Here is a 22,555-nt window from a genome sequence, read left to right on the forward strand (position 1 = left end):
CCAGGTACATGCTCTGTGTAAAGTCATTTTTTTGGGTTAAGTTTTTTAAAAAATATATTTTTATTGATTTCAGAGATGAAGGAAGAGCAAAGAGAGAGAGAGAGAGAGAGAGAGAGAGAGAGAGAGAGAGAGAGAGAGAGAGAAATATCAATGATGAGAGAGAACCATTGATCAGCTGCCTCCTGTATGCCTCAAAACTGGGGATCAAGCTCACATCCTGGGCATATGCCCCGACCGGGTATCAACTGTGATCTCCTGGTTCATAGGTCAACACTCAACCACTGAGCCACACTGGCTGGGCTGTTAAGTTTTTATTAAAATAGAAATGTTCATGTTTCTATAAATGCACAGCTTGAAGAATTTTCAAAATCGGAATATACCCATATAATCCAATTTTACAAGATCCCATCCACAAAGTTTCTTCTGATGGCAAGTAAGCAACGTAAGCCAAACTCCTTGGCATAGCACACGGGCATTTCAAGGCCCATTTCATGACCTGTTAGCTATGCGAGCACCTGCTCTAAGCCAGGCATTGTGGTAGGAGCTCGGCATTTAACACGGGACCTAGTTCCAACCTTAGAACAGTCAGGGGCCCACCTGCTCCTCTGCCCTGTGTTTGCACATATGGAACCTACTGTGGGTTCAGTGCTGACCCACATCCCCACGTCCTTTCAGGCTTCTATTAGAATGACTCATCTTTTCTCACTTACCCTTTACCACTCTGCTTAGAGGTCCCCTCCGAGAAACTCCCTGACTGCCCCGAGGCTGGACGAGGGGCTCCTCTGGACTTGGTTCCATCAGAACAGTCTGACTCCTATCGCCCTCTTTTGTTAACCATTCCCCAAATGACTCATGATTTCACTGAGCACAAGGACCACGTGTTGTTCATCTTTGAGCCTCCAGGACCAAGCACAGGTCCAGCTCCCTGTGGATACCTGTCCGCGTGCTGCTTCATCATGACAGTTTCCTCCGCAGGAACTGGTGGGACCTGTTTGCTCCATCTAATGACTTGGCTGGAGTTTGAGATGCTTTGAAGACATGACTTTCCTGTATATATACGACTAAATTTCTACATATTCACTCGCAGTGGATACAGCTCTTCCCTTCCTGCCGCTTGCCTCCCATGCCGGACTCCCTTCTAGTTCTGCCTCCTCTGCTCTGCGTGCTCAGGCGGCTCCATGTCCCGACCTGCCACTTACCCAAGCCCAGACTCAAGGCCGACTTCATCTTGAAGCCGCCTCTGCCTATTGTGTGTCACACCGACGCCTCGCTTCCTAGACGCGTGCTCCCCGCCTTGGTTTGCGTGTGAGTACCCAGCCTGGAGGATGGGCTCCGAGAATTCTCACTTCACCGTTGCTGAGTATAATGAGGGCTACATACAGAGAGCCTTACAAGTAATCCTTCTGATATGTAGGTCTCAAACTGAATTTTCAGCATCCAACACCGGGCTTTTAGGAATAATAGGGAGAGCACACCTTCATGTGTGTTTGACACAATAGACAGCTCGGCTCAACATATCCCCAAAACAGCTCTGATCCCCCATCTCAGCCAATAACAAATCCCATTAGTTCTGTGTCTGAAATATACAGAACATCCCCATGATCTGATCCCTTTTCATCCCTTCCCCTATTACCCCACCATCTTGCCTAAATTACCATCAGTTTCCTATGAGGTCTCCCTACTCCTCCCCGTGTCCCCCCCAGCTGGTCTCAACACAGCAACGGTGTTTGAACGCTACTCAGAACTTGGCAGTGGTGGCCCATTCCACACCAAGTGGAAGCCGAGGAGGTATGGGGGCTGCACACCTACGTGACCTGCCCCCCTCCCTTCATGAATCACCCACTCTCTCTGCTCCAGTGTTCGCTTCATTCATGTTGTCACTTATTCAGCAAGGCTCTCTGGGCTGCCGAGTTAAAACGATAGCACTCTGTCATCTGTTATCTCGTTTCCTGATTTCCCTGTTTCTACATAAGTAGTATGCTTTCCATTTTTTTTTTAAAAAAGGATTACGTATTTTACTCAGTTTTCTTCCTTTCTCCAAAATCGTGCCAGCTGCATGGGGAGAGTCATTTTTGTTTGTTCACTGCCATGTCCCCAGCATCTAGAGTGAGGTCTAGCCTGTGGATGCCGACTGCTAGCTTTTGAATGAACAGCACTTGTTTTGTGAGTATGAAGCTAGCAGAGGGTATACTGCGGGCACAATTCAGTCACCAGGGTTGGGTGTCATCTGGGACTTTCACCTGCATTAAGTAAAAGATCCCAAGACGAAAGACATCAACGTGGCTCCCTCACCTCAGTGCCGGCCTGAGTTGGAGCCCAGTGAGCTCTCTGCTCTGACCTCTAATGCGACAAAGACCTGAGAACTCCAAGACTAGGCTCGCTGTGTGCTTCAACATTAGCTTTCCTCGCCCTTATACTTATATTCTTCCTAAAAATACCTCCAGGCATATCAGAATAAATTAAAAATATATTTACAACTGAAAAGTATAGATTTGATGGCATTTAAAAACTTGCTCACCACTGTCGATGGCCAGGAAGAGGGCAGTGTAGACGCTGTTGTGGACAAATGGGGACTCGCGGTCCAGCACGGCGGTGGTGTCCACAGTCCCGTTGATGGGGTTAATGTTCAGCCAGCCTGCTGGATCCTTGTAGACAGAATACCTGAAAAAGTCCCAAACAGCACTGGATTACATTCCAGATAGACTCAAGAACTTTTCAGAGTGCTGAGTGCCAGATAATCCTAATCTTAACACAAACCCCAAAATATCATTACAGTTACAATGTTCATTCAGAAAGTAATGGCTCAGCTTTGGGCCTGCTCCATGCTAAGCATCATGACAAGTCTGTGAGGAGGGGACCCTTATCTGCCCATCTCCCAGAGAGGCAAAGTTCACAGCTCCTCTCCTGAGTCCAAGCCCAGTTTTTAAAAGTAAATATACATTTTTATTGATTTCAGAGAGGAAAGGAGAGGGAGAGAGAGAGAGATGGAAACATCAATGATGAGACAATCATTGATGTGCTGCCTCCTGCACGCCCCCTACTGGGGATCGAGCCCACAACCTGGGCATGTTCCCTGACAAGGAATCAAACTGTGACCTTCTGGTTCATAGGTCGATGCTCAACCACTGAGCCACATGGCCGGGCCTGTCTTTCATTTTGACAGTGATAGGTATACCTGCAAACCCCTACCTTCTAGGACCCAGCTGAAATGTCTCCTCCTGGTCAAGTGTATGAGATCCCCAGTTAGAATTAGTGATTCTCTCTTCTAGGTCCTTGCTGGGTATGTGCATAGATAAAAATACCTGTTAGAGTGTAATATGGGCCCTTGTGGATCTGCTGCCTTCTCTGAGCTTCCTCTTATTTTTTTTACTCCTCACACAAGGATATTTTTAGAGAAAATGGAGGAGAGAGGGAAAGACAGAGAGAAACATCGATGTGAGAAAAACACATCCATTGATTGCCTCTTGCATGTGCCCTGACCAGGCCCTGGGCTGGGGAGGAGCCTGCAACTGAAGTACATGCCCTTGACCGGAATCGAACCCGGGACCCTTTGGTCTGCAGAGCCCTTTAAATACAGTTCTTCATGTTGTGACCCAACCATAAAATTATTTTTGTTGCTACTTCATAACTGTAATGCTGCTACTGTTATGAATTGTAAATATCTGATATGCAGGATGGTCTTAGGCGACCCCTGTGAAAGGGTCGTTTGACCGCCAAAGGGGTCTCGACCCACAGGTTGAGAACCACTGAACTAGGGCATTCTCTGAGCTTCTAGATGTCAGGAAGAGGTAGAGTTGGCTGAACTACTGCCTGCCTATTGTGCCTGGTTTTGTGCTAAATAATTTAGCATCACATTTATTTTTGTGGTTCAAAACCACCAAATAAAGTTGGTATCATTCCTGTTACCAAGACTCAGAGAGGCTTAGCAACTTGCCAAAAGCAGTGCAGCTAAGAAGTGGCCAAGCTGGAATTCAGGACAGGTGTGCCAGATTCCAGGCATGCATGGATCTTAACCAGGATGCAGTGTGTTACTTATGCCCAGGACCAGGTGTTGGCTATTCTGCATCCCCAGGGCCAAGATGAATGCCTGGCACACGGTGGTTGCCTAGTAAATGTTATTACGGTGCATCCTTTCTCTTTCAGTTGCAACAATCACAGAAATAGAAAATGCAAAGAAAGGTGACATTTGTTTACCAGCTTATTAGGTAGCAAGTTCACCCTTGATCTAGGAGTGGTTTGTGGTGGTTAAACATATTTGAAATAATGAAAAATTTAAATAGACCACAATTTATTCTCTGATTCCTCAACTCAGAGTTTAGAATATAAATAAAAACAGGAATAATAGAGCTTTTCCTGTTGGCAGTGAAACAATGCTCTTTGTTTCACTGTCATGTTTTGGTCTTGTGATGCTGCGGTTTTGCAGCCCAATGAACATGTTTGCTTCTTCTCTTGTGTAAGACGTTGTTATATGCAGTTAAAGGCTGGGGCGTGACCTTGGAAGGTGTCCCCTAGCAGCAGTGCACAGTGGGTCAGGCCTGTGCGCGTGACATTCCCCATGAAAGCAACTCCGGGGGGTGGGGTGGGCGGAGTGGTTCACAGGCCAGCATCTCACTGTTTTCTTCCTTAACAATCAGGCATCCATTGCTGTGCTATCTGTGTTTCCACAGGGCCCTTCAATTTTGTTTCTCTCTGTTATTTTATTTGGTGCCTCTTCCCATTGGAGGCCTTGGGAGGCACGGCTGTGTCCTGGATCTTAGTGCCAGCATGCAGCTTCTACCAGAATCCCAGCCACAGAGAGAGGACAGGGGACCCTGCGTTTGCTGGGCACTCCCAAGTGTCCAGTGTTGGTGACGCTGCGTCCACGCAGTCCCAATGAAGAGCTGGGTGGATGACCCCAAATGTGGGGGTCACCCTCCCCAGCCTCGGAGCTTTCTCCCCAAAGGGGAGAGCAGCTCATGGCCTCCAGCCAACCTGCTCCTCCGCTGCCCGGCCCGTGGGCCCTGCTGTCAGATCTGCCCTTTTGACCAGCTGGCCTGGCTCTCTGTGTAAACTTCTGACATTTTCAAAGCTGTCTTTTTAATAAACCTTTCGGTGTAAAAATACCAGCGTGTGAGTTGTTTTCTGTGCTTCTGGGCTTGAAAAATGCATATGCCTTATTAAATTGGAATTTCCGGGCAATTTATCTGTAATGTGAACTTTGCTTGTTATAGGGGAAGAAAAGCCAAATTAAAACAGGACTCCTTTCAGCCTGTAACGTAGCTACACAGGAGCTGCTTGAGTGCTCGCCAAAGCTCAGCCGCTCTCAACTGTCAGCCAGGAGATGCCAGGCAGGCTCATTAGCGGGATCAGGCAGTGTGGGGTGTGGGGATGGGGCACCCAACAGCATGCTCAGGCCCTGCACCCCTCCTGGGAAGCGGGGTTACTGTCAGCAGGCCCCAGCAGAGCAGGAAGGGGGCTCCCAGGAGAGAGGCCAGGCCCGGTGTTGACTGGGAAGAACTTGCACAGCAGCGGCTGCGGCTCAGCCCTCATGGGCCCTGGTCCTGGTGGGAGGAGGAGGAGGAGACTCAAAGGTGTGACATGGCCCTTCTACAAGCTTCTTGGGCTCACGCTTTGCACTGTGGGGAGCTATGTTTGTTCAGCATTGATACACAAAGCACATGGGTTAGTACAGCCTTCCTTTTATTTTAGATTAAAAATGTTACCAAGTAATACAGTGCGATTAGTACAGGAATAGCCAAATGGATCAATGCCATCTAACAGAGCACTGGAAATGGGCCAGTTACAGATAGATGTAGATATAGATATCTAATATATACCTAATATATATTAGCCAGAGATCTATCAATCTATTTATCTAGCCACCCAGATAGATTTTATAGATAGTTATAAAAGGTTTGGAAAGTTATTGTTTGATGTAAGTGGCATGGGAAAGCTAGACCTTCCAATAAACTGTTGACTCATCCGTTTGGGAAGATAACAGTTGGGTATCTTTGTGGTGCCTTTTGACCCTGGGGCATGTTAGAATACATGGAAATGCACAGAGAGGTCTTGGTGTTTGTTCACAAACTGGTAGCACGGATGACCTGGGGAGCGGGTTTGGGTTGGGGGTGGTATCAGAGGAAGCCTCCAGGATCCCAGGGCTTTGCAGACATGCCACAGAAATGGAAGCTGGTCTAGAGCAAACACTAATTGGGGACCATCAGAAATATCCTGGCTGATATTGTAGGGAGGGCTGGTTTTTTTGGGACCAACATGGGAACCTCACTCTCAACGAGGAGTCGGTGAGGATGGGAAAAACCACGAGAGCCTGGACAATGAGAACGCAGGAAAGGGAAGTGCAGAGGGACTTCCTAGTCCTGCTGCAGGAAGCAAACGGCCTGTAAAACCTGGGAGAGAGGAAACAGCAGGCACACTCCCAGCTCCCCATTAGTTCCAGACCAGCGGCCCCTGTGTTAGATGGAATACCTGCACGAGTGACTCCAATCAACCACTTTATTTAAAAACAGAACTAGGAAGTTATAGAGTTCTCAGTGGAAGGACATACACTGGTTTCAAATAGTGCCTGTGGTGGCTCTTAGTATAAAGGAAAGGGCACATTCCAAATCTTCTGACAGAAACACAGCAGAGACTGAAGGGCCAGTGAACTCCAGAATCCCAGTTCCAGTAAATGCCACAGCCCATCACAGGGCCCATGGAGACACCAGACACTGTGTTCTTTCCTTCTCCTGGGGAGCCAGCGCGAAAGAAAGCAGTCTCAGTCACAGGAAAGACTTCCCAGGGATGCGGAGATGCCACAACCAGCAGACATGGACAAGAAGAGCTGTCCAGAGAGTGGCCCAAGGAGGACCTCCTAGGGTGAGGAAGATGAGGATAGAGCTGGCCTTGCCTAGTGTGGGGCTATGACCTTCTGTGGCTCAATAACAGCTGGAGACCGGGGAGGAGCTCTTGACACCTCTAGACCCTTCCCTGGACACCCCCACTCCGGCATCTCAGAGCCCCTGGTGGTCATCTGCATGAGGCTCTACTGGATCACTATTCCGACCAACATTCTCATGGCAGCTGCCATCTCCTGAAGGCACACGTACCCAGGCTGGGTTGGTTCCCTCCAGACACTCGACTCCTATCATGAAAATAAGCAAAGCCCACTATAACTCAGGAGATACCTTCCACCCCTGCAATGGATCAAGTAGGGCTGGTGTAAGCCATTATCTCTGGTTTGTTGTAGGAAGTAGGAGGTGAGACCACTAGGGATCATCTTTTGTTTGGACCTCTGCACCTGACTCTTTGCTTCTGTTCTACTGATCACACTCCATTCTCCAAAGAGCAACCAGCCTCATCGTTTTCAATTTGATGTCATATTGTGTGAGTCCCTGCATAGAATCCTCTTTGGGGATAGAATAAATCCAAGCCCCTGGCCATGGTCTCCAAGGCCTTGACTAACTCCCCACCCTCACTTCCTGCCTCTTTCCTCACCTTCCCTAAGCACTAGACACATGGGCCTTCCTTTTGTTCCTTCAAATAGCAAATTCGTTCTAGTCTCAAGTCTTTCTCACTTGACTCACAGATTTCCCACTTGTCTCCTTAGATTTCCTCATGTACCTTATTGCCATCGAGATCTCAGCCCCAACACCAGGCTCTATGTCCCCTGCAGAGACATGGCGGACGGGCCTATCTGAAGTCTGCCTCCAACTCTGGCTGCTTTCTGACTTAGAATGTGAGCTCCCTGGGACAGTGACCTCATCTCTTCATCAGCCCTCCATGCTGGTGCCTAGACAGGGCCTGGAACACACTGAATAGGGGCTCCCTTGTCGAATGAATGGATGAGTGAGTGACTGAAAGTACAAGCCTTCTTCAAGAGGCTTTGAATGACTCATATCTTGGATGACCCAGAATTCTAAAGAATTTTGTCCTGAGGTGCCCATCCATCTCTTCCCCAAGGATGGCCCCCTCTCTCAAAGGGCCACTGCACCATCTTTCTCTTTTGTCACAGCCAGACTCTCACCCAAATGCTGTTGCAGACATCCTTCCATGGCTCAGACTTCTTACATATTGTCAATAGGGCTTAGTTAGGGGAGCCATGTGTCAGGGGTGCCAAAGACCACCCTGGGGTCAGGGACTTGCTAGGAGGACCTACAAGACTCAGGATGTATATACTCATGGCTGGGATTTATTACCATAGAGGACGCAGAGCAAGATCAGCACAGGGAACAGCATTGGGTGAAGTCTGGGGGAACCAGGCACCAGGTTCCAGAGACCCCTCCCAGTGGCGTCCCCCAGGAAGTCCTGAACTCCCCAGAAATGAGTTATGATGACACATGTAAAGTGCTGTGAAACTTATTAGAGACTCAGGGCCCAGGTTTTTGTTGGAGGCTGGCCATGTAGGCATCCTCTGCCTGGCATGTGGCAAACTCCTGACTTCTGGAAGGAAAGCAGGTGCGCAGCATAAACCACATTTGTTTGTACAACACCTTCAGCACAGGGAGCCACTCTCATCAGGTAGAGTGGTGGGACCCTCCTGAGATCCAAGTTCCCAGAGGTCAGCCGAGGGCCAACCTTGCAAGCAGGCCTTTCTGGGACCTCAGTCTCTGGCCCGCTGTGTTAACTCTTTTCTGAGTACAGGGTCCATGGTCATAATGAGGAAGCTGGTGGGTCAAAAGAAATTCGACTTATTTTTAGAAATCATTCAGTTCTTGTTTCTCCTAGAACCGTTTTAATTCTAGAGAACACATGTCAAAACCCTTGAGGAAGCTGGACATCATGAAGGAACATGTTCTGTTAGGCAAGGTGGTAGCTGGCTTCAACCCTCTCACGTTTACTTAAGGACACACTGATTAGGTCTCCTGTGTTCATTGTAAAAAATTAAGGGAATAGAGAAATAAGCACTATTAGAGTTTTAATCTATAGCCTTCTAACTTATGTATAGATATATATGTGCACACAGGCATGTTTTTAATGTGAGCATACTGTTCACTCACTCATCCTATATAATAAAAGGCTAATATGCAAATCGACCAAACAGTGGAATGACCGGTCATTATGATGCATACTGACCACCAGAGGGCAGATGCTCAATGCAGGTGCTGTTCGCTTGTGGTCAGTGTGCTCCCACAGGGGGAGCACCACTCAGCCAGAAGCTGGGCTCATGGCTGGCAAGCGCAGCAGTGGTGGCGGGAGCCTCTCCTGCCTCCGTGGCAGTCAGACATCCCCCGAGGGCTCCCGGACTGCAAGAGGGCGCAGGGCAGGCTGAGGGACCCCCCCACCCACCTGAGTGCAGGAATTTTGTGCACCGGGCCTCTAGTTTTGTATAAATGTTTACTGAGTGTCTCAGTGCCAGGCACTGAGTGCTGTGCTGGGTATACAACACTGGATTCCCTGCTTTGTTGAAACTTACACTGTAGCAGAGAGAGAGGATTAGTAATTAGTAACTGCCCAAATGGTTATTTAATTACACTTGTGATTAGAACTATGAAGGCAGTTTCCCTCACATAACACATCTTCTGCAGGGAAAGGTTTTAATATGTTTAGTGTTTACTTTCTGTTGATGTATCTAGAACTGGAAGCACACATTCATTGATTGCCAAGGAGGTGCCACACAATGTATGTATATTATTGGGTGTCATCAGCCCATCAACCAGGGAGGTAGATCTTATCACCCCCATTTTACAGATGAGGAGACAAAGGTTCAGAGTGGACCAGTAGCTTACCCACATCATATAGCCTTATGGCCCGAAAAATCATTAGGTCTGGCCCCGCCAAGGTAGTAGGGTTGAGTTAATGAAATGTTTGAGCAAATATAGCAGGCTAATTTTTAAGTTGATAATTTTGTATGTCATGTGAATGATGTTTTAAATATCCAAATGGCCCTTGCAGAAAAAAGGTTCCCCACCCCTGCCTTAGGGGGATAATTCAGGAACAAACATTTGGAATCTACAGAATGGTAACATTTCCTAACCCCCCCTCAAACTATTAACATTTCCTTAAAATAATATTTCTGTTTACAAAAAATCATACATATCTGAGAAAGGTTTAACATCATATAGCACATGTGTATGTATTTAGAAATTCTCCATTAGAAATTCTCAAATAATATTGGTGTAAGCTGTTCTTTTATTGGAAGGCTCATACTCACAACATCTAAGTCAAACTTAGAGACTTTCCCTGGAACAAATTACTCCATTTGATAAAGATATTAAGAGTAACTGAGGTCTGAAAATGATTTATTCTAAAAATTAGTCACTCAGTCACTTTCTGCTTTTGCTAGTGGAGAGAAAGGGGCGGGCCCCAGCGAAGGTGCAGCTGACTGTAGTGAGCATCATGAATCAGGGGTGTGCCTGCAGAGAAACCCTTTCCTGCCAGCCCAACCCGCTCCTCAGCTGTGAGCCCTGCACAGACTGAGCCCTCCCTGGCAAGCAGAGGGACCTGACATTCCCAAGGCACCAGCTACTTGCCGGGGCGACCTTACACATCATCCCTAAACACTCTCCCAGCCCGTTCCAGGCAAGGCAAGTCGCCTTCTCGCTTTTCCCAGCAAAGGTCATGCCTGCTCTCTTCTTTGAGGCCATTAATCCTTTGCCAAAATTTACCGCGGGGCTCCTTACAACGGCTGCGGCTGCCGTAGGACCTTTGTGTGCCTGCGGCAGGACTTGGCCCTGACCGGGTTCTTTCTAGTCGGGGTCTCATCCCCGTTTTGCTAAGTCATTTCCCAAGATGACTCAGGAAGCCGTTCACCCTGCCTGTGAAACCTGTGCAAATACAGCAGGTACTAAGGAAGGAAGTCAAGTCCTCAGGCTGCTTATAAATTATCCTCACAGGTCCTCTCATTGTTGCTTCTGGCAAAATTGATCACAAAGAAATATAGAGAAAACGGAAACACAGATTCAATGTGCAAAGCCCAAATTTAACACTGTCAGGAAATTCGGGAAACTGGGACCTTGATAAAGAGACTAAAATGTGGCTCTTTGAATGACAGACAGCCTGGGACTTCAGAAACTCTCTGCTGTCTGACACCCGAAGTGCACTTGTCAGTTCCAGATGCAAACATGTTACCACTCCAGTGTTGGTGGAAGCATTAAACAGATGCTTTAAAGATGCAACCACAAGATGGTTGCCATTGTTCATGATCGCTATCATTAATTTCATCATTAATGATCAAGCCTGGCTCCTCCTAGGGGTACTGTCAGGGTCAGGGTTAAGTTTCCCATCTGCATGTCTATGTTGGTGGTTTTTCCCAAGCACTAAAAACCGCACCCAGAAATGAACAGGAGGATGACTTGGAACTTGGTACGAGCTGGAAGACGTAAGCTTTCCTTGGTGTGAGGCTTTCGCCCATTTGTTCACTGTGCTCCTGGGTCCGAGAATGCAAATATGAACAAGACCTGCAAGGACGGCCTGACTAGTGCCCTGGAGACGTCATGAGTGAATTCCTGGCCACGTCTATAATTGTCTCCTACATCCCACTCTGCTCAGTCCTGGTGGGCAGCTTCTCAGTGACTAGAACGCTCCAAATATGACACAAATGCAGCAGAGAGTACACCTGCCAATCTCCCCAAAGATGCAAGGTGCCAGGATGTTGGACCAGGGCAGGGACCTAAGTCAACCCGGGCAATGAGGATGCAGCAGAGAAGCCAGTCAATGGCGGAAGAAAAGAGAGCAGAGTGTTTACAGGAGCCTCAGAAAGGAGTCGATTTGAGGAGTGAAGGGTCAGGAGAGGCCCTTTGGGTGACAGCTTAGCCCAGGGGTGGGCAAACTTTTTGACTCGAGGGCCACAGTGGGTTCTTAAACTGGACCGGAGGGCCGGAACAAAAGCATGGATGGAGTGTTTGTGTGAACTAATATAAATTCAAAGTAAACATCATTACATAAAAGGGTACGGTCTTTTTTTTTTTTTTTTAGTTTTATTCATTTCAAACGGGCCGGATCCGGCCCGCGGGCCGTAGTTTGCCCACGGCTGGCTTAGCCCTTGAATGGCTTGGCAGGACATCTCTTGATGAATGTGCTGCCCAAGCTGGGTGTGAAGTGTAGTGAGTACATCCTGGGATGTGGCTGGAAAAGTTCCGTCAAAAGCAAACAATCGTGGCTCATCTGTGTTCACTCAAGATTAGCTTATGTTAAAACAAACTTATAAACAAACTTATTTTCATCATTTATTCTTTCCAAAATAAGATCTTAATCAAATCTTTTTCTTGGTTTTGAGTTAGATTGTAGTCCTCACTTTTCTCTCCCTATCTTCTTTAGAGAAGGGCTGTTGTGGACCCTGCCCTTGAAGATTCATGGTTTGGAGTTCATGAGTGGACCAAAGGCGTGGAGGCAGGACTTTGGGGGTTCTGAGCCCTCATGCTGAGACGGTTCCTATGAAATCACTTCAGGCCCATATGCCTCCGCCTAGGATGCTGAAGACCTCGACTCACCGTGGGCCATAAAACATTCTCAGGAGGAAAAAAAATACCTGCTTATTTCAACTCTAGAGAACCTGCCACTTTTTCTTGGAAAATCTCAACATGTTTGTAAATAGTTAAAACTAAAGGCAAGTCCTCAGCACCAGCCTCCCCTTTGCTCTTGAACAATCCCCTTTGATTTTTGTGCATTTCTAATCAGGTTTGTTTAGGATATTTTCACATTAATGTCCCTTTAGTGATGGGGAGAGTTTTCAGTGGCTGCTCCTCTTTATCACTCCCAGGCCCATGGTGGGGCAGGTATGGAAGGCCCACATACCATTGATCTAATTAGCGAAGAATTTCAGTCAAGATTTGCCCCAGCTCCATGACTGCCAGGACCCTGCAGCCTGCTCCCCAGGATCACCCTCACATCCCCACAGAGGCTAACTGGGTTCTCTCCCTCGCCAGCCTTCTTCCTCCCAGCCTGTATGCTGGGCCAGGCCAGGGCAGAGGCTGTGAGTGAGGCAGGGTTCCAGGGACAAGGGTCTCCCAGAATGTCATCACATGAGCAACAAGTGGGCCAGGCAGCAGTGTCCAGGGGCCTGGGCTCCCTAGACCCCACTTTGGGAGACTTGGGGTGACCAACTTTAAACCAAAGCAGCCTCTCTTTCTCTAAATTCCAGGAAGAGGCTTGGATTTCTTCTTTGCCCTGCACACATGTGCATACTCTTAGCCCAATGTCCTCTGGCTCAAGAGGTCATCCCCTTCCCATTACTCCCATTTGGTCAGTTGATGACCAAACTTTAATAACACTTTATTACAAGGCTAAAATGCAAACTAATATGAAGTGAAATTGTCCTGGTGTTTCAGAATTTGGGATGGGCAAGGCCCTCCACAGCATGTGGCCCAGGTCAGGGACCTCTCTGACCAGGTCTCAGTGTGGTACAGCTTATAGGTCAAGTTCAACTTTTGTCCACTTAAGCCAATGGCGTGGTGTGTCTGAGCCAGGTGTGCCATTTCCTAGGGTGGGTTGTCTTGAAGAAACATGCCCATTGGGAGAGCAGAGTGGTATGTCTGCAGACCAGCATGGGAGAGTCAATCAATCCCTCCGCATTTGTTCTGAGTTTATTTTTATTGGGTGATTAATTGACATGCCATGGCCTTTGCTCCAGCACCTGAGTCTGTGAGCCCAGCTCAGATGGAAAGCGTATTGGTGCTTTGGAGAAGTCGATAAAGGCGGCCGGCTGCCACAGGGCCTGCAGTGAGATGGATGGCTGAGCCTCACACTGTGCCGTGACGGTCAGTGATCACGGCCTGCAAGCTGCCACAGGGAGGGTCTTACAGGCAGCCATGCTCAGCTCAGGTGCTGGGCCTTCTCCCACTGGTGGAATCCAACCAGCGAGCGCTCTCAGACACTGTTCCTTACGGGGACAGTGCTTGGGAACCAGGAGGGTCCAGGCTTCATATGGAGAGACCGCCCCTGGGAGCACATTTCCAGTGTCCTTGACATGACTCAGTCTACAGAAGCCATCCCCCAAACAGGTGATTCCCTGGTTACTCTGTGGGAGCGAGTTGGCAGGTTATTTCCCACCACAGAGCACATAGAAGCACACATTCTCAGCCTGGGGTGCTGATTTCATACGCTCCCTCAAGGCATAGTTTTTGAATTCCTGCTCTGTGCCCAGTGCTCTGCTGGGTCTGGGGAGATTGCAGTGAAGAAGGCAGAAAGCTCCCTGCCCTCCTGAGACTTCCCTTCACCAGGGCATTTCTCTGCTGATCCTGGACTTTGCACAGGAGGTGGTGAGTGCCCAGGGGAGGAACTGTCTTCCTCTGTTCTTATAGGCAGTGACTAGTCACATGTCTGATTCATCATAGGCTTAGTCAAGGATGGGTCAACGGATAGGAAAATGAATGAGCAAAATAACCCCCAAAACATATGTATATAAAATATATACACACATATATCTATATCTATATCTATATCTATATCTATATCTATATCTATATCTATATCTATCTATCTATCTCTATCTCTATCTCTATCTCTAAAATGTGCATGTGTGTGGTATATGGTATAAAATACCAGATATATGTTGGGCATGTATGTGTGTATGTACACTAAAAATATATTTGTATTACATTACATGTAATATATAATGTAATATAATTATTACATCCTTATTATAAATTGAATGTTTGTGTGTTCCCCCACCCCAATTCATATGTGGAAGCCCCAATTCCCAGTGTGGCTATATTGGGAAATGAGTCCTCCAAGGAAGTAATAAAGGTTAAATGAGGTCATAAGGATGGGGCCCTGTTCTGGTAGAATTAGTGTCTTTATAAGAAGAGACACAGCCCAGCCGATGTTTCTCAGTGGTTGAGTGTCAACAAATGAACCAAGAGGTCACCTCTTCCATTCCTGGTCAGGGCATATGCCCGGGTTGTGGGCTCGGTCCCCAGTAGGGGTCTTGCAGGAGGCAGCCACTAGATGTTTCTCTCTCATTGATGTTTCTATCTCTCTATCCCTCTACCTTCTTCTCTCTCTAAAAATCAATAAAAACATATTAGAAAAAAGAAGAGACACCAGAGAGCAACTATTTTTTTCTCTCCCCCTCCGGGTACACGCACTGTGGAAAGGCCATGTGAGGACACAGGAAGAAGGTGGCCATCCTTAAGCCAGGAAAAGGGCTCTCACCAGACACCAAATTGGGAAGAACATGTCCAGCTTCCAGAACTGAGAGAAATAAATTTCTGTAGTTGAAGCTTCCTGTCAGTGCTATTTTGTTATGGCAGCCCTAGCTAACTAATGCAATACTATCTAAATATTAGGTTGAATCATGAAGTTGCCATTTTACTCGTTAAAACCCATCAAATATCAGCAATTTCATATGGCCTAATCTAATACATAAATGTATATGCAATCAAAATGACATGTCATAATTGTGTGTTTTCCCTTTACTGGACAGTGTCCACTGAGGAAGATGTGTCTTATTAATCTCTGCTTTCTCTTCTCCCCAGGAAACCACTGGCATTTGGTAAACATCGGTGACTGATGAGTAAATTACTAAGATGAGCTCTTTGAATTCCTGTTCCAGCAGAAGCCTTAAAATAGTTTCTATCAAGGCTAGTTCACTCATTAAAAATAATTACCTTGCACATATTGGCAGGAGCTATTGAACTGTTCACTAAGAATTTTTCACTTCATAGGAACTCAAATTAAATGTGTTTCCACAACACACACACACACACACACACACACACACACACACTCACACACACACACACTCACAGCCTGGTGTCACCCAACCTTCTTGAGTCACACCACTCACGTACACTTGTGGGACCAGTAGATGAGAACAGGTGCCTTCTTCCCGGTTCCTGAATGGAGGTGAGGGCTAAGGGACAGGGTTTCTTTTCAGAGTGACAAAAATGTCCTAAAATTGAGAGTGGTGATGGTTTCACAACTGTGCGAATATACTAAAGATCACTGAATTATAGTATTTGAAATGAGTAGATTGTACGGTATGTATATTATTTCTCAAAAAAGCTGTTAGGTATAAGAAAAAATATCTTCAAGGAAGTGAGTTTGCCATGGTTTTCAAAGTTATTAAAGCAAAACCAAACCAAACCAAACCAAACCAAACAAAAGCCAAACACTCTTCCTATGATGCTCTTCAGAATATCCCCCTATTGACTGCACAGGCCCCCAAATGACAGAGGTACCCCTATAGATGAGACCCAGAGAGCCCTTTGTTTGGCTCAGCATATGTCAAGCAGGCAAAAATGAAACAAAATCAAAACACCTGTTTCATTTTTGGTTGCTTGACATATGCTGAGCCAAACAAAGGGCTCTCTGAGTCTCATCTATAGGGTCTTCATTCATAGTTGTAGTGGCTGCAGCAGAAGGGGCCAAGGTCGATACTTGTCCTGTCAATAATGAATGAATGAGTGAACAAGCACCTTGCTCTCTGCTTGGCTTTTCCTATCCATACATCTCTTGCCTATGAATGAAGGCTTCACTTATTCTTATCTATGAGGGTTACAGCTGTTTCTTCATGCTATCGCGGGTCCTTATTTCTCCCAAACGCAAACCGAAGACCTGGTTCTGTCACAAACTTGGCCTGTGATATTACTTCCACTCTTGAGCCTCGGTTTCCTTATCTATAAAACGAAGGGCATGTTCAATGATGGTCTCTAAGGTTCCTTCTAAGTCTAGTAAATTATGTCAGTCTTCACCAAAGTGATCATTATTCATTGGTGAGCAAAAAGTTATAAAATTATTCCTGGTGGGCAGATTCAAACCAAAGTCCTGGCAGTTTTTTTTCTACATGATGTGTGACATTTTACAATACCGTGTAAGTGCAGAAAGTGAAAAGGCAGACATTAAAGGTGAAAAAAAAAATAAACAGCCGGGAAAGAATGCCTTTATAAATTGCTTGCTCTGACTTCAGAGAGACAATTTTTTAAAAAGTAAGATCATGAGAACTAGATTTATGTCCCCAGGTCCAATGCAAATGCAGGATTTGTACAATAACCATTTATCAGCTCCCAAAGAGCTGATTTATGGTCCAACCGTCCTACTTTGTATTCTGACGGTCTCAGAAAGATAACTGACAACACAGAAAGAAATATCCTCCGACTCATTGTGGATGACGGGTTATAAATGAGCACAACTTGATGTTCTGCTCAGGAAAAATCAGTGTTTTGAAACTCTCATTAGAAATTAGTTGTTAAAAGCTGTTCCCAAACCTGACTGTTTGGCCCATTGCTTTGTTATAGTTTTAGTCATTTAATTTCCTGACAATGCTGGGCAGGGAAACTACTGCCTTTGCTTTAGTACATTCTAGGTCACCTTCTTTGTCTAGATGTATCACCAGATCACCTGTGATACATCACCAGGCATCCTGTGCTCGGCACACATGACACTGCTGTCCCTGTATGAAAAGGTGGGAGCAAGTCGGATGATGAGTTAGTTGGCCCAGGACCTAGTTTTATGGGAGGCACTGTATTGGCCTGGAGTGGGTAGAGACAGAGGTACAACTTGGCTCTTGATCAGTGATGGCGAACCTTTTGAGCTCGGCATGTCAGCATTTTGAAAAACCCTAACTTAACTCTGGTGCCGTGTCACATATAGAAATTTTTTGATATTTGCAACCATAGTAAAACAAAGATGTATATTTTTGATATTTAGTTTCTATATTTAAATGCCATTTAACAAAGAAAAATCAACCAAAAAAATGAGTTCGCGTGTCACCTCTGACACGCGTGTCATAGGTTCGACATCACTGCTCTTGACCCTTCTCCCCACATAATGGGGACTTGATTTAGTGTTTCCCAGACTGTGGGCCCTATGGTACCTGTGGAGTTTAAAGGTACAGATCTCCAGGCTCTGACATTGGAATTCTTGATTTGGTAGGCCCGAGGTAGAGGCTAAATCTCTGTGATTTTAACACCCTCCCATGGGTTTTGGATGCTGGACCAGGGACAGGTATATGAGATTTGCTGAAATCTGGGGCTCTGCCATTTCCTCCAAGCAGCTGTAAGATTGAGGCACTCAAGCAAAGGGTAGAGTCTAGTGCAGCCGTGGGCAAACGGGATCCAGCCCGTTTAAAATGAATAAAACTAAAAAAAAAAAAAGACCGTACCCTTTTATGTAATGATGTTTACTTTGAATTTATATTAGTTCACACAAACACTCCATCCATGCTTTTGTTCCGGCCCTCCGGTCCAGTTTAAGAACCCATTGTGGCCCTCGAGTAAAAAAGTTTGCCCACCCCTGGTCTAGTGTATTAGATCTAAGGGAGATCAACAGGAAGGGCAGGAGGGCCAAGAATGGCCAAGAATCTTCCATTTTACCCTCCACGCCTAGTTAATCAATCACCAAATCATTTAGACTTTACCAGTGTTTCTTAGCTCTCTGCATATTTTTGAATTCTCTTTGTTGCTGCTCTAGTCCTGGCCAGCATCATCTCGTACATGGCCTCTCAGCCTCTTCCTGCTTCCCTTAAGTTCTGTTTTGTGTCTGAATGAGCTTTTACTAAAATTCAGATCTGATCATAGCATCCTTCTGAGTCAGTCCTTCAGGTGTCCCCACTGCCTATGGATTAAGGCTCAGGTTTCATAGCAGCCTACACAAGACCCTTCACAGTTCACCCAACTGTTGAGTGAATAGATCTTATGTCTGTGCCTTTGCTTATTTTATCTCCTGGGCCTGAACATCCTTTTTCTGGTCTCAGCTTGGCAATCTCTTCTTCCTTGTCTCTTACAGGCAGACACAGATGTGCTTCTCTCTCTGTCCTTGTCATACTGTCCTTTTTTTGTACCTCGAAGGTCACTTTCATCACAGCTTTTATTTGGCAAGTGTGGTTTATATAGCTACCTCTTCATCTAGGTCTAGATGTTAGAGGTCATATACATTTTGATGATTAAATATCTCCAATACGTATGAATTAGGGGCCAATTCACATTTGTTCAGTGAATGGGGGCACCAGGAAGGGAGTCCCAAGGTAGGAGTCTGGAACTGTTAGAAAGGCTGAGAAGCCACATAAGAGTTCCTCCAAAGAGTTCCTGAAGGGAGCAGCTCCCAGACAGGTTTCCTCTTGGAATTTCCCTGTTTGCAAATAGCCCTTGTTCAGCTATCAGCCTGTGTCCCTGTTGGTCTTTCTCCATGACTAATATGGTTCCTTTGGGGCAGCTGGCACTGCTCAGATTGGTAGGGGAGGGTAAGGAAAGGACACAGGAGAGCTTCCCAAGAGAACTGTAGGACATGGGCTTCAACATAGTCACAGGAGAATGGAACTACCATGGCCAATTTGAGCTTGTCCAATTTCATCCATCCATGTATCCACCCATATATCCATCTCTCCATCCATCCATCCATCCATCCATCCATCCATCCATCCATCCATCTATTGCTCTACCTGTCCATCCATTTGTTCAGTATCCATTGCATGGCTATTATGTGTATACTGCATATATGTCAGAGCTCATGCTCTAGAAGAGGGAGCAAGATCATGAGCAACATGTAAACAGGTAAAACAATAACCTCAGAGAGTGATACCTGCTCTGAGCCATCACTTTGGGCCATGGTATAAGAAGTGACAAGTGACAGGTGGGCAGAGTGGGGGAGGGCTTCTTTTGTGAGAGGTGACCAAGGAAAGTGTCTCAGAAAGCATGACAGATGAGGCCTAAACAAAAAGGAGACAGTCAAGCTCAGTGGTTGAACACTGTCCCATGCACTGAGAGGGCCACATAAGAGTTCCTCCAAAGAGTTCCTGAAGGGAGCAGCTCCCAGACAGGATAGTATAGCTCAGTGGTTGAACACTGTCCCATGCACTGAGAGGTCTCTGGTTGGATTCCCAGTCAGGGCACATGCCGGGTTGTGGGCTCGATCCCCAGTAGGGGGCATGCAGGAGTCATCTGATCAATGCTACTCCCATCAATGTCTCTCTCTTTCCCTCTCCCTTCCTCTCTCTAAAGTCAATAAAAAAAATCTTAAAAAAAAATGGAGACAGTCAAATGGAGATATGGTAGAGAGAACATTCCAGGCAGAGGAAACCATGTGAACTGATGAGTCAGGGAAGATCCTCCAACTGGGAAGTGTCTTGGGGACAGCGGGTAGAACAGAGGCCAGTCAGGTGGACCTGAGTTCATATCCTGGCTCAGCCATTTAAAATCTAGGGGTCACTGAGAGAGGTACTAACCTTTTCAGCTTTTGCTTTCCTCTATGTAAAATGGAGACACTAAAACCTTAGTCATAAGGTGGTTGTGAAGATTAAATCCTATGAGGAGCATGGTTCCTATGTGGGGTAGATTCTCAAGCCCAGATATTTCAAAATCCTTTTGCCAGGTGAAAGTCATCATATTTTTCTCATCAGCACCATAAGACAGGCAAAAAGATTGATCACCTCAGTTTTGGTAACCAGTTTCAGACTGACACCTCTATCTGATTTCGGGTTCGTTCCATATTTTTAAAATGCTCTGTGTATTCCCTTTATTATGCATGTCACTCGGCTCTAGTTACTGTGAAAGTAGAAGGTCACAACTTGGCTCTGGGCTCAGAAATATGGCACCTGTCAGGCGCATGATTTAGGAACTTGGCCTCCCTCAGTGGAGCCACAGCGCAGTAAAATCAAGCCAACGATTCAATCTGTTGCTGTTGAATAAAAGCTGGGAGAAATCTTAAGCTGCTATATGAACATAAACTTTTTATTAGTAAATGTTTTTAGTAAGATGACATTGAAACACACTCCCCACCACTCCCCTCCTCTCTCAGTCTCATTGGAAGGAGGGCCAAGAGGCTCAACAGGAAGCAGTGACTCTGCCAGACAAAAACGAAAATATAAGAGAAAAACACAACACTTAGAAGGGTAGGGCTATAGGACACTGGGGCCAATCTGCACAGGCTTGCAGTTTTAGGATTCCCTCTTCCAATAACATTCACATCTGGTTCTTATTTTCCTTTTTTATTGCCGGAGGTGCATGAGTAAAGGTTCAACATCCACATTTTTGAAGAAAAATAAGAGTCCAGATTCATAGCCTTTGCTGATTTCCATGGTGTAAATGCTACCACTGTGGCCAGTTTCAAGTTAGTCATGACGTCAGTGAATGCAGAGTTGGGAAGCAAGGGTAACAACTGGCTCTTGCCAGCTGCTCTGAGCCGGCTCCAGGACACCATCGCCCTAAAAGTAACAATGACCACCCACTGGTTGGGCACTGCATACATGGTGTTTCATATCATCTTAACTGTCATTGTTTGAGGCAGGGATTATTATTCTCAGCTCAAGGATGAGGGACGTACGCTCAGAGAGATGGTGTGGCCAGCACAGGTTCGCATCACTAAGAAAGTGGCCGCTAGGATCTGGGATTGGATGCTCTGTGCAGCTCTCACTGTGGCACACTCACACTCACACTCACTTGTTCTACGTCCTCCTCTTTCTTCCCTGGGGAAGCACCTTGCTTTCTTACAGGCTCCATAACCTCAGTGCTCTTTCCTGTGCAACCATCCCCTGAGGCCAGTTTACCTAACTTGGCTCCAGAGTGTAGCCTGCACTTTCTCACACAATCCCTCTTCTCTGGCAAATGGGTTTCCCTCCTGTCCCTGGATGTGTCTGAACACTGGCCTGCCTCTCACATCCGAGTTTCCTTCTCCATAATGGTCCCATTCAAATCCTGGCTCGGAGACCAGCCCTCCTGGGCCATCTTAGTCCCTGGATTTCTTCAACATTTTACAATATTTACAGCCTGGATTGCTTGCTTGATTCTCAGTATCAGTAATTTTTATAAAAACATGTTTGTGGGTTGTATTTCTTATAGCTCCCAGTAGACCACAGCTCCTTTAGGGTAGAGACAGTCTGGTACACATAATGATAGAAGAGCCACCAGGAATCACTTGCTCAGACAGGTGTTCAGTAATGGTGTGCAGCACGGAACGTTCCCGACTTGCCCACCATAGAGACATTGCAAGGAAGGACACTGCCACTGGGATCTCAGCCCCCACAGCAGCCTCTGGAGAAGAAATCGATCTATTTAAAAATATTTTCAAGCAGCACATCTCATTCTCTCTGCCCTCTAAACTATATTTAAATGCTATGAAGAGCAAAGGAAGGCTTTCCTGTGACTGGTTGTGTAACAGGTGCGTCTGTGCTCTGGGTACAGGATACAAGATACATCATAACTCCAATATCTAATCCACGGCGGTTTGGAGGACAGAGGGGGCTGCCAATCCCAAATTCAGCTGGTCTGGATGGCCGTGGCTGTGACCTTCAGGTGACTTTGGCCGAGCCTCAGAAGAGCATGGCCACCCACACCTCGCCGTGTTTGAGCATGCCCACTGCGCACCACCGAGCCTGTACTTCTGGCTGTATTTGACAACCACTGCAGCCATAAACAGAACAGAACCCTGATGTTCTGTAAACATGGTGCTAACAACGATACAGGTGCAAACGTGAAGCCTGGCAGCGTCAGAAAGGCTTGCGCCTCCACCCCCTGGACCGCTCCTCTGGAGCCCAATCATCTCACAGTTATGATCCACTCCGCGGAGGTGTTCCAGGGAGAAAATTATGCAAGGACCTTGCTTGCTAGAAGAGGCAGCTGCGAGGCCCTGAGGGACTTATCTTGCAGAACTGTCTGGCCCTGGGTCTGGGATTGCATGGAGTCCACGTCTGGCACTCATCAGCCAG

The 22,555-nt window shown here is 46.5% G+C and overlaps 1 protein-coding gene across 1 annotated transcript in view; it reads right to left on the minus strand.

The window, feature by feature from the left end:
* Positions 1 to 22,555, minus strand: part of CDH13 (cadherin 13) — a 990,542-nt gene that overhangs the window by 24,763 nt on the left and 943,224 nt on the right. Inside the window, exon 11 of the mRNA XM_006087037.3 lies at positions 2,519 to 2,661. Within this exon, the coding sequence (XP_006087099.1) occupies positions 2,519 to 2,661 (143 nt within the window). The remainder of the gene's footprint in view (positions 1 to 2,518; positions 2,662 to 22,555) is intronic.

The sequence above is a fragment of the Myotis lucifugus genome, unplaced genomic scaffold (assembly GCF_000147115.1).
Source record: "Myotis lucifugus unplaced genomic scaffold, Myoluc2.0 scaffold_35, whole genome shotgun sequence".
NCBI classification, from domain to species: domain Eukaryota; kingdom Metazoa; phylum Chordata; class Mammalia; order Chiroptera; family Vespertilionidae; genus Myotis; species Myotis lucifugus.